Source organism: Chanodichthys erythropterus, chromosome 6 (genome assembly GCF_024489055.1).
Source record: "Chanodichthys erythropterus isolate Z2021 chromosome 6, ASM2448905v1, whole genome shotgun sequence".
Lineage (NCBI taxonomy): Eukaryota > Metazoa > Chordata > Actinopteri > Cypriniformes > Xenocyprididae > Chanodichthys > Chanodichthys erythropterus.
The window spans coordinates 20,017,493-20,030,141 of NC_090226.1; the positions used below are offsets into that span (position 1 = coordinate 20,017,493).

A 12,649-nucleotide genomic window follows, 5' to 3' on the forward strand; every position below is an offset into this window, starting at 1 on the left:
TGTCATTTACTCACCCTTACTGTGTATCGATCCAAACCTGCATGATTTTCTTTCTTCTGTGGAACACAAAAGATGATATTGTAAACTAAACAATTTTGGTTCCCATTGACTTCCATTGTATTGATTGGTGTTCAGGAGAAGAAAGAAATGCATACAGGTTTGGAATTACATTAGGTGGAGCAATTGATGACTGAATTAAAGTTTTTGGGTGGAGTATCTGTTTAAGTAAAGGTGGCGTAAAAATAAATTATTTTTTATTTTTTTTTATTTTAGTCATTTTTGCTGTTCTGTTTGGTGAAACGGTAGATCTAAATGGTAGAAATTACAAAAAAAAAAAAATTGGTTACACTATTTTAAGGTGTCTTTGTTACACTCCAATTATACATTTAAGTACTGAGTAATATTAAGTAACTACATATACTTACTAGAAGGTTAGGTTAAGGGTTAGCTGAAAGTAATTGTGCATAATTTATAGTTAGTAGTATAGTAACTACATGTAACATATGTAACAATGACACCGTAAAATTAAAGTTATTATAAGAAATTAAAAAAGGACCAACCCAAACAGAACAACAAACCAAGCAGTATCATAATATCATAAATAAGATATGGGTTATAAAAAACACCAGTGTGATTCTTTGAGTGAGCACGTTAGTTAATCGCAGTCGAAAACCAGAGTGTCTCTTCATCTTAAAATGTTGTATATATATATGAATGTAGCAATCATTATTACCAACTGATATATAAGTATTTGCACGTGTCTCAACAGCTACAGATAAAGCCACAATAAGCTTGTGGAGCGAACTTGTCAATCCATTTTGATAGATGACAGAGGAAACTATGACCAAAAAGGAGGACAGTTTTACTCACATGTGACTTACAAAAACACATTTTGAAATGTTGCCCCGTGAAAGCGAACTGAACCAAAAAGTAAATGTGACATTGTAATAAATTAAGTCTTGGTTTTGGAAAGAAGCAAATGATCTACAGGTCTGAAAATGCCCTAAAAGGGTGTGTTCACACTTGGCAGGTTTAGTTCAATTAAAAGGAACTCTGGTTCTATTGCTCTGTTAGAGCGGTTCATTTGAATAAGAGTGAACGCTGCCATCCGAACCCTGGTGTATACCAAACAAGCGGACCGAGACTTAGGGTTGAATATCAAGAACCGGTTCCATTTTTCCACTTTCATTTCCATGAAACGTGGATTCAATAAGACTTGCATTCTGCATACTTTTTTTTTTTTGTATCTTTATGTTTGGTCTTTAAAATGACAGTGTGAACGCCAAGCGAACCAGAATTAAATGTATCGTTTTCTTTTTTGATCTGGACCCAAAAAAACAAGAGAACTGAACAAGTGTGAACACATACTAAATTATACTGAACCTTGTGCATTACTTTAAAGTAAATAACAATAAAAAGAATGTGCTGAACCAATACTAAGAATAATAGATCAATTTGATCAATTTAAGCCACCACCTTTTCTCCATTTAGTGAAAAGACCTACATTAATATCATCTGTAGACATTAACATTCATCCTACTCCCTGGGCTAAAGTCATATGAATGTCACCTGTCTGGTTTTCCTGTCTGCACACAGGAGTGCTTGTATGCTGCAGTGGCCACTGTTGCTCTGATCTACGCTGTCTGGCAATCCTCCGCCTACTGCTGCTTCTCCTGCACCTGAGCTCTGCAAAAGACAGTGGCCTCACTCATCTAAAGCAGACCCTGACCGCGCTTCTGGTTCATCTCAGCCCTGCCTGGGATCACCCTGGACCTCAGAGATCAAAGCCTGGAGAGTTCTGGAATAGAACTCTTACATAATGCAATGGGAACTTTGCAAACTTTTCAGACAACCAGTCAGAGCAATGTTTTCTTTAACTGAATGTTAAACAATCTTCTATCCATGCGTCTAACTAGTGGAAGACAGGGGAAGTGTTATATTATTTTGCTGCCTTAGTCACATGACATGCCAGATCATTCATTTCACCTCCGCTAGATTTGCATGTGTCGGGTGTGTTGGAGATGTCCAGCAGGGAGCCCATGGAGAGGGAGTGCTCAGCTGAGGGCCTCTTGCGTGGTGGGAAGGGAGAAATCTCTGTCTCTTTGGTGAGCTGAGCCAATGTTTCTCTGAGACGTCGACGTTTCCTGCCACTGTTGGGTGTTGTGAGAGACAGCAGAGACACGGCTTTCTTCATCGCAGGACTCTCCGGCTGAGAGGAAGATACGGTGATAACATATATAAGAGCACTGCACTTTAATGAAGATGTAAATTCAATCAATCAAAGTTCTTTACTAAACGATGCAATGCATCATGAAATTTGATCACAATTTTGGCAGTATAAAGTGCTGCAGAGATGACATATGTATGCAAGTTGAAACTCTGAAACTAGTTAACATTTTAGCATTTCTAAATTTATCGTCCTTAAGTGAATGGGGGTTTTAATAGGTTTTTGGTTAAATGCATGAAATAAGATGTTTTATTATATGACATAAAAAGTAATATCCAATTCTCACTAAATGGGACTACAAATAGCTTATAATTGTGTTCTTATAAACTATTCTAACGCAAACTTTCAGGGAAAATGTTTTTTTGTTGTTGTTTTTTTAAAAAACTGAAGGAGTTGTCGGAAGCTTAAGCTCAAAGTATAGTTCACTTTTTACGGGTATGCGAGGGTCAGCGCAGTTTGTCATCAGAGGAATATGTGCATACTGTATGCGGACCGCCAGATTTTTGTAACAGCGCGTACTTGTACGCACAGATCACATGCGCATTAAATTTTTTTTTAGGGACCGACCCAATGGACCAAGCGGTATCATAATAGTAATTAGTTTATCCCCAAGGTGGCAACTGTGCCCTGGGGGCGTCAATTCACAAGGTAGTCAAAGAAAAACTGCATAAACAGAACAGACAGGAACGCATGCAAGCTACAGCGACAATGGAGGCCTACAGACGAGAGATTGTGCAAAGAGGTTAAAAATTACCCTCAAATGGACAATTCTAGCATGAAAGAATACAAAGATGTTTACATTGGTTGTAAATCGTGGCGAGAGATTGCTCAAAACTGCACATGCGTTGAACTTATATGTGTTCAAGTCAAATCAAGTACCCTTTCCAAGGCTGTGCGCATACACTAGCATACATGTAAAAAAAAAACTAAGTATACCCAGAGCTTTAGTGGTGGTAACGTTAAAGTCATAAGACCATGGTGTAGTTCATTTATAGCCTACCTTTAGATTTTTACTTCAGGCTTCAAAATTCATAAAAGTTGTGTTCATGTGTAAAAATGATCTTGAGGGACAAAACATGTAAGTATCAAACTTTTGTTGATAACAGAGTTTGTTTATTGCGATAATTCAAAAGCCTATGGAAAAATCCTATTGGTTTTTGTCCAGGGAACCAGTGTGATGCAAACTGCCGGTTGGCCTACTACAAAAAGTGACGTCATACCTGCACCACTCTATAGTAACAGTGATTTCTCTGATTGGTGGATGAAGATTAAGGATTGCGGGTAGTGTAGTTTATTATTTATACGATACTACATTTCTCTGATGATACAGATAGCTGCGGGTCACTACGGGTGATTCATAGGGTCAAACAGAGTCTCCCTTAACGCATTAACTGTTATTGCGCTATTGTCGCTTTAACCTCGACAGCCCTAAATTCAACACAAGACATTTTCTTCACACACAATTTTCCGCCCATTTTGATTGACAGGATGTAATCACCCCTAAGCATTGGCTCTTTTTAAACATTAGTGAAAATAATTGCTTTTATCGGCCAATACATTGGTGCTTCCCTAATTAATTTATGTTTTTTTTTTTATTAACCTGAAATCAGACTTCTCCTTAAAATTGTCTAAGGAGAAAACAAATAAGAACAAATGAAAACATCTGCTGACATTTTAAATGTTTCCTCACCTTTTCATAAGAGTACATAGATTCCCCAGCACGGGCGTCCATTTGTATACTGCCCCAAAACCACTGCAGAAAGACACAGAATGAGAAATAAATTAAGATGCATTCATTTATAACACCTCCACTAAACCTTTAAATAAATATTGATGCATTTATGATTGTAACGGATTTACTAAAACCTTTAACGCATGCCAAAAAAAGATTCCCACTTCTCACAACATACTAGATAAAGGACTATAGACCGTAAACAGCGTGAAATAACAGTGTATTTTCACACACTATTATTAAGGACCCACACAAAGCCCAGCATGTACTTGTGAGATAAGTCAAGTTCATACCTCCTGCTTCACAACATAGAGTCTTTTCAAGGGAGTAAAGGGCAGTTCTTTAATGGAGTTCTCCTCAACTACCAAGTGGGTGCACCTTTCATCACCCACCGCCTGGACCCGTCCACCTGAACAAAACAAGCAGTACATGCTCCTTTAAAAATCCCCCTCAAGGAGAAGTCAGGCTTTAACACAGAAGGTTTAGCAATAAAATACAGAGGCATATCCTGGGGTCAACATCTCAGATACATCAGAATGAAAAGCACTGGGTAATCGAGAATTATTTGAGCAGAAGTTGTAACATTTGAAAACATGAAACGTTTCAGATTTGTTTCAGAAGAGACACTGACGCATGCGAGTTCAGTACCGTGTTTCTGAGTCCTCTCCTCCATGTTAATTTTCTCCTCCTCAGAGAATCCCAGAAAACTCAACACGCAGTCCTGGAACGGAGGGACTTTAAACTCAGTGCGGAACTCCTCGTTGCCTGCATGGAAATTACTACACCCCCCCCCAAAAAAAAGAGGAGATAAAAAAAAAAAAATAATCAGACACAACACCAAAATATGCTAAATAGGATATTTGAAGACTGAATTTTAGAAGTGGCCATTCAACATCAGAATAGAGCCAGAACTGGACCAGGATACAAACGACTAAATCAAGTTCAGCCTTAAAGAACATCTTGAGGTCTTTTTTTTCTTCAAATCTATCATTCAGTATTAAATTATTGCTAATTTAAAAATACAGCAGACTTAAAAAAAGGCTATCAAACAGTTTGACCCCCTTGCAATGGAGCCACTTCGTAAAATTTAAAGGAAGCAATACATTTTCATGTTTACAGACGTATTTATACTTTATACATTCAGAAACCGTAATATTATTATTATTATTATTAATTCATATTTTTGTTATTAATATAAGATGAGCTGTATTCAAATTAAATAATTGGCTAAATTGTTACAGCACAGAGGTCAAAGCAAATTATTGAAAATACCAATTTTATAGAATTTTTATCTTTTCTCTACCCATGTCCGATGAACATAACTTTGACGGCTCTAAAAAATCCATTTCGTAAATCTGACTTTTTTTTGCCACTTAAACTTTTGGTGGACCCCCTAGATCAGTGTTTCCCAAACTTTTTGACTCTTTGATTCTTTATCCAAACCAATATTCAAAGGCCTTCCTATTGTAAGTAAGATCTGGTACTTTTTTTGTAATAAAAATAAACTAAAACCATGATTTTTTTTGTTTGTTTTTTTTTATTATACATGTTATACATCTTTACTTTTAGTGCATTAGCATTTAGGTCACTTTAGTTTGGGGAACACATTCACTATTAGCTATGATTTTTGCCTCAAACTCCTAATTTACAGCATATTAATAGTTAGTAAGGTAGTTGTTGTAGTGGTTAAGTTTAGGTATGGGGAAGGATTGAGAGATGTAGAATATTTTAATGCAGAATAAGGCATTTAAATGTGCTTTTAAGTAATAAATAGCCAATATGCTAGTAATATGCAAGCTAATAAACAACTAGTTAAAAGTGAGAATAGGTCACCAAACTAAAGTGTTACCAGCAATTTAAGTAAGATTATATTCATTTAACTAAATTGGAATAATATAAGACTTTTTGGGGGCCCCCTAGAAGTTTGCTGATGTCGCATTGTTGAGAACCACTGCCTTTGAAACCTCTTGCAGCTCTCTTGGCTAACATTCACTACTAGCATGTGCAATTAAGGTAGCATCATTAAAAAAGGAATGTCATTTCAAAGGAAGAACAAATTATATTTTGATGAAAGATTATCCCCTTCTGAATAACATTCACTGATCCATCATGCACGATAACAACAGATACATGCATGAAGACAGTACAAGATCAATTCTGATTTCATATTGGCTTTAAGTCTATCTCCATTAAGTCTTAAGGGCGCAGAGGGGACAGTATGGAGAGAAAAAAAAAAATAAAGCCCATTTGAGTCAACATCCAGCCAGTGGCAGGTCATTAATGTGAAAGGTCAGGTTTAATGTTCAATACATGTGTGGAAAATGTCAAAACCCAAGTGCAGTGGAAACCACTTTTAATATGGAAGCAGGAAGGGTCCCTCTGGTTTGCACACCAGTGGCGGGACTTTTCGGCCTCATCATTCAGTTTTTACTCCTCTAGACTCACACAGTGAAGGGGATTGACGCAGGAGGTAGTTTTATGCCTCACACACACACACACAGACACACACACAATCTTACATGTCATCTCTGTGCTCCCATGCCTTGCGTATCCACTCAGGGGTGAGGATGGGTGTGCCCATGCACACTGCCAGCTGAAAAAAAAAAAAAGAAAAAAAAAAAAGAGAAAGAAAAAGCTGTGAATAGCATCAGATGGGAAGAGATCCCTTCACCAAAGCCTGCTCGATGCATTTATGCATGAGACTAATGAATGATTCAGCCCAATTCAGCATGCTGTGAGGAGAAATACACGAGAACTGTTTTAATCAAACCCTCTCTAAATAACGCAGACACGTCTACAGCAGACAGTGGACCATGTTACGGAGAGCACACCTGGAGTTTGAGGAAATGGCCATCAATGAACAAAAAGACAATTATCAAGAGTCTCTTTACTGAGGTAGATTTCTAAAATTTAATATATGATTAATGAGGAAATAAATGGAATAAAGATCAATGCATTTAACAGTCTGGGTGATTGACTTTTCCGAAACACTGCAAGACTGCAAAGGTTTCTGGGATTTGAAGATGAGAGCAAATTTAACCAGTATTACATCACCTGATTATCAGGCCATAATTTTTTTTATTCTGGAACCACACACTTAAAGTGATGATACACAGGGCAACTTTTTGAGCAATGTTAGTAGCCAATCACGTGACCGGCTTGGAGATTTCAGAAAAAATTAAACAAGATGACGCCTCTCACAGGCATGAAGAAAAGTAGCGTGAACTTATTTCTTTTTACACTGGTATGTTGTCATGTGTAAACCCAAAGCAGGGAATTTACCTCATTTAATGCTTAAAATACCAACAGTTGTCCAATTTAATGTACGTAAGCTGTAATTTAATTTCTGTAGTGGTGTAGGCTGTAGGGCGTATGGCACGTGAAAGTAGCTTTTGACACGATCAACATGGGTTCGAATCAGCATTTTGCCAAAACTCGCTCTTCTCCCTTTTCGTATCACAAATCAGATCAAAAAGACATTTATATTTAATAAAAAGGAAGAAAATATTTTAAAAGTTAACAAGTGTTTTTAACAAAGTATTTATTGGGTTAGCAATTGATTTGCTCCTCTCTGATTGGTTGCTGCCAACTATACATTGTCCTAATAAGTTGCCCTGTGTCTCACCAGGTTGGCCGTTGACGGCAACACTGCCCAGCAGAATTAGTCAAAGAGTTGACCTTTAGACAGCAAGAGAATATCTTTATATACATATTTTTGGTCATTTTTGATCAATTTAATGTTTCCCTGCTGAAGTATTAATTTCTTAAAAAGAAAAATCTTACTGACCACAAACATTATGCCACCTCTGAAAATCTGAATTTTCATTTTGGAGTTAAAACTGTTCATTAAACTGATTACTGTCCACAATATCAAAAAATACTTATACACATTTTGAACATCTGTGTATTGCAAGTATATATACTGTACTTTTTTGTGTATTAATCAATGTGTGCATATATATTACTCTCCTGTAGAACACACAGCCATGTTTTTACTCATATTTACACTCATATTACAATCACAGATACGGCAATTACAGCAGGGTGAGTCAGAACCAAACAAAGGATTTCACAACTGAAAATTTCTTTTTCCCCCTGATTTTTTCAGAATAGATAAAAATCAGTGGGGCTGAAGGATGATGTATATGTATGTGTGGATGGGGTGAATACATACCCTGTACTTTTCACCATGGGTTGAATGGGCGATGAGGTGTGAGACTTTAGCGCTGTCAAAGTCTTTTCGGATAGTACCCCCCATGTGATGGACGAGATTTACCAGGGTAACCTGTAGAAAAACAGTTAATTGGAGCAAATAATCTGACAGTGACATTATGGAATTTTTGAGTCAGATGAGAAGACAAGCAAAACTCACCACTTCATCTTTTTTACGGAATCCGGTAAAGCAGAGAGACAAGTTGAGCATGGTCATAGAGTAGAGAGGTCTGGAGGAGAATGGCAGAGGCTACGAAAGAGAGCGTGGAGAATCAGAGCGATGGATAACATCATTAATACGAATAAAATCAGAGCATGTACACTAAAAACAGATTGAAAAAACACCAGATCAGGACTACGCCACAACCTGGAGTTTCTCAATCATAATAGGAAGTCACTTACATAAAGATGTCTTTAAGGTACAGTAGCAGAAACTGATTACCACTAATGTTCCCTCTAAGCAGACACTTGTATTCAATTCAATTCAATTCACATTTAATTTGTATAGCGCTTTTCACAATACATATTGTTTCAAAGCAGCTTTACAGAGAATGCATGTCAAAATTACAATATTAGAAGAATGCAGATAGCAAATAATGTAATAATTTGTGCAATTAATTTACAAATACTGTTAGCATTTAATTTTAAGGTAGAAGCAATGAGCTCCTGGAAAAATGAAATACATCAACGATAATTAGGGTATATAGAAATTTGGGAATGTGCATGGTGCACTTATACAGTAATAATAAATAATAAAAAAGTAATATATATATATAAAATTTTTAAAATCAATTGTATAAATGATAACCGCAATAAATATGATGTAAATAATACAAATAAAATAAACCATTTTAATTCTAACATAAAAATATATATATAATAATAATAATAATAAATAAATACATTTTTTAAATTATTATTATTCATAAATCATTTATAATTAAGGCTATCAAATGATTAATTGCGATTAATCACATCCAAAATAAAAAGTTTGTGTTTACATAATATGTGTGTACTGTGTATAATTATTTTTTTTTATATATATATATATATATATATATATATATATATATATATATATATATATATATATATATACAATCAAATATTTCTTAAACGTATACATGTGTGTATATTTAAATATACATAATTATACATAGTACACACACACACTTTGTAAATACAAACTTTTATTTTGAATGCGATTATTTTGTCCTATTTATAATACAATTTAAATGTTATTGATTGTATTTACATTTATATTTTTATAAACATATTTCTAGATTTACAAATTTCTGTGTGCCCGCTCAGGGAGTAAGACTATGGAGTGTGCACTGAAGTGGCAGCTAAGCTGTGTACCACAAGATTTACCAACAATAAGACAAGCCCTCATTTCTCACTGAAGTGTCGCAGTCGTATCTATATTATAGTGTTCGTCAGACTTAATCTTTCTGTCCGGTACCGATCGCTAGCCAGCCAAGTGTTGGCTTTGCTCTGGAATATCTGAAAGAGTCAAGCAGACACTCCTGCGTACACTCAGATAAGCCTGTAACATTTTTCAGGCTTTACAGAAGCAATCAAAGCTGCTTAAGAATCAGTTTCAGTTGGAAAAACAACTTTATTTCAACAGGCTTTTACTCAACCCGTGACGGCGAGCAGGTGCTACAGTAGTATCAAACTATTTCACCGCCTCAGGGAGGAAAAAACCCAGTAGATGGCTGTGATTCTGTGTTTGCTTGTGTTGTTTTATTTCAGGTCTTACCTCTCCCTTGCTGGCGCAGTGCATCACGGCAGGAGGCCCCAGGATACGGCTGTCATTCTTGTATAGGAAGCTGTATTCAGGAGCCTGGAAGTCTTTCAACACAAACACATTCTCGAACTCGCAATTCTCGCCATCACCAAAATCTCTGACATTGTCAGTCTTGATACAGGGGGTGTTTATATCCTAATGGGATAGAGGAAAATTCATAACTAAAAAAAAAAAAATGACAATGAAAATGAAAATGAAAACATCAATAAACATCAATGTGATCCACATTTCCTCAAATGCAAAGAGATCTCTGCCTTAGTAAAAGGGATCTCAAAGATGTTTAAGTGTTCTGACACAGGTAGATTTTGTGGATTCAAAAAACAGGTGTCAAGGGCGGTTCACACAGGACAGCTAGACACAACAATACTAAAAAAAAAAAAAAAAAAAAAAAAAAATGCAGGAAATACGATTTTCTACTTCACATGGTGTCTTACACAAATGAACAATCGATCGGCCATGGCCAATATAGGATATTTAATTGTACATGCTAATTTATGCCTGTTTTTTTTTTTTTTTAAGTTATATATTTTTTGTCATTATCATGCACTTACTTGAAATAAAGGTAGGGAAGGCAATTTTTTTTTCATAAACACTTTTTATACTGGTTGAAACTCTCTTCACATCCTGATAGAAATCAATAATAGAAGTAGTCTAACTATTTAAAAAAAAAAAAAAAAAACCTGTTTGTTTTCTTTATTTTACAAAGGCAAAACGTTTTCTTGTTATTGTGAGTTTACGCAAATAAATTTAAAGTTTCGAATGATGTATTACTCTTATCTGTATGACCTTATCTGTCGGCCAAGACCGAGTCTGCCTTCTGACATAGAACACAGAAGCGCTGAACATAAACAGTGTAGGAGAATGACAGAAGAGAAGTCGTTATTTTTGTTTTGTTTTTGCACACAAAAAATATTCCAATTGCTTCATAAAATCCAGGTTGAACTACTGCAGTCACCTCAACTATTTTAACAATGTCTTTAGTACCTTTCTGGACCTTGAAAGTGGTGGTTAAATTGCTGTCTTTGGAGCAGTTATATAGCTCTCGGACTTCATCAAAAATATCTTAATTTGTGTTACGAAGATTAACAAAGGTCTTGCGGGTTTGGAACGACATGAGGGTGAGTAATTAATGACAGAATTCTCATTTTTGGGTGAACTAACCCTTTAACTTTCTATTTTCTTTTTTTGAACCGTTTACAACATAATACATTTATTATTGTTAGATATAAATTATATATTATATACAATTTATATTTTATATAAATTATTGTACAATAAACAGTACAAAAGCATGTGTTCAGTGTGAACAGCCCTTTACATTTTTAAAGGGAACTGAGGGGAGATCTGTTAGTGCAGAAACTTCCATTATTCATGTCATTTGGGATTCACTTTCAGAAATGATTATTCTTACCTGCATGTAAAAATAAAGATTAAAAGAAACAATTTAATGACACTAAAAAAGGGGTTAATCACAAAAGGGTTGATTACATAAACGATTGAATTAATTCTTAATTCAATGGATTAAAGAACACCTGTTGGACAAACACAGAACAAGTTGTTAGATCACAATGTTAGAATTTCCAGTCCAGACCACCGTGTGAGTGAGTTTGATATTAGACAGTGCCACACCAAATCCCTCCCTTAAAACACCATGCTGCAAATCCCCCAGTGCTCTCAAGCATGCAAAGAATCTAGGTCCCGAGACGTACCATATTGACTATAGATTTTATCAATTTCTCGCGCGCCTCTGTGCCCGGCTGCCCTTCTTTAATCTTTACCACCGGGACTTCCATTATTGTGATGGCCTGTAAAAATGAAGAATTGACGTCAACCTGGCAACCCAAAGCTGATAAATTTCCCAGGCAGAACGCAGGAGGGCCTTACACCCTTGTCAGAATCAAGATGAGAACTTCAAACAAATGTCAAGCAAAGTCTAGAAGGAAGTTCTGCTACGTTAATAAGTTGTGTAAGGGCAGGGAGAATAGATTACTAAAAGAAGCAGCTACATCTGAAGTCCTCTCACATCATGTCAAGGGCAAAGAAAGGAGACTTTCAGGAACATCCCCTTCCTCCCCCAAGCACTACATGAGAGAAGTTTTCATCCTGAATCCACAAACATTCCAGCTTTATCATTTATCAAGCTATGAGCCTAAATGTCCCGTCATTACCCTGCGTTCCCTCCTAACACAACCGTTAGAGCAAATGACATTCATAACCTTTGTTCATCAACTCCCAACTGCCACATACCACATCTCAGTGCAAGAATGCTAAGTAATATGTTCATCAGCATTGAGTCCAGTTCAGAATCAGTGAGAACACTGATCTCAAAGGTACCATACTACTGACAGACTTGGCCAAATTCTGCATCTGTCCTGGGCTCAAACGGGTCAAGCAGACACTGCATGATTCAAAACAAAGATTTATGGCCTGGTTTCACAGACAGGGCTTGGATTAAGCCAGGATTAGGGCTGTCAACGAATATATATTCGAATAGTTTTAAAAAAAAAAACGAAGGTGAAAATTAATATTCGAATTTAAAAAAAAAGTGGAAAAAATGCCCGTGGCGTGGCTGTCTGCTTTGCGAGTGGGCGTGCTAACGCGCCTGAGGGTTCAGGGACAGGTCACAGGAGTTGCACTGTCTGGCACAGCGTCACACTAATGAAAGTTA

The 12,649-nt window shown here is 36.2% G+C and overlaps 1 protein-coding gene across 5 annotated transcripts in view; it reads right to left on the reverse strand.

Annotated features, from left to right (window-relative positions):
• Positions 1-12,649, reverse strand: part of ect2 (epithelial cell transforming 2) — a 43,110-nt gene that overhangs the window by 24,486 nt on the left and 5,975 nt on the right. Inside the window, exons 4-14 of one of the 5 annotated variants that reach the window (XM_067387364.1) lie at positions 11,691-11,786; positions 9,934-10,116; positions 8,332-8,421; positions 8,134-8,244; positions 6,479-6,552; positions 4,608-4,738; positions 4,253-4,368; positions 3,918-3,980; positions 1,987-2,209; positions 1,570-1,686; positions 15-56 (exon numbers count right to left, since the gene is read on the reverse strand). In XM_067387364.1, coding sequence (XP_067243465.1) covers positions 15-56; positions 1,570-1,686; positions 1,987-2,209; positions 3,918-3,980; positions 4,253-4,368; positions 4,608-4,738; positions 6,479-6,552; positions 8,134-8,244; positions 8,332-8,421; positions 9,934-10,116; positions 11,691-11,786 — 1,246 coding nt within the window. The remainder of the gene's footprint in view (positions 1-14; positions 57-1,569; positions 1,687-1,986; positions 2,210-3,917; positions 3,981-4,252; positions 4,369-4,607; positions 4,739-6,478; positions 6,553-8,133; positions 8,245-8,331; positions 8,422-9,933; positions 10,117-11,690; positions 11,787-12,649) is intronic. The other 4 variants (XM_067387365.1, XM_067387367.1, XM_067387368.1 and 1 more) reach the window with 4 other exon arrangements.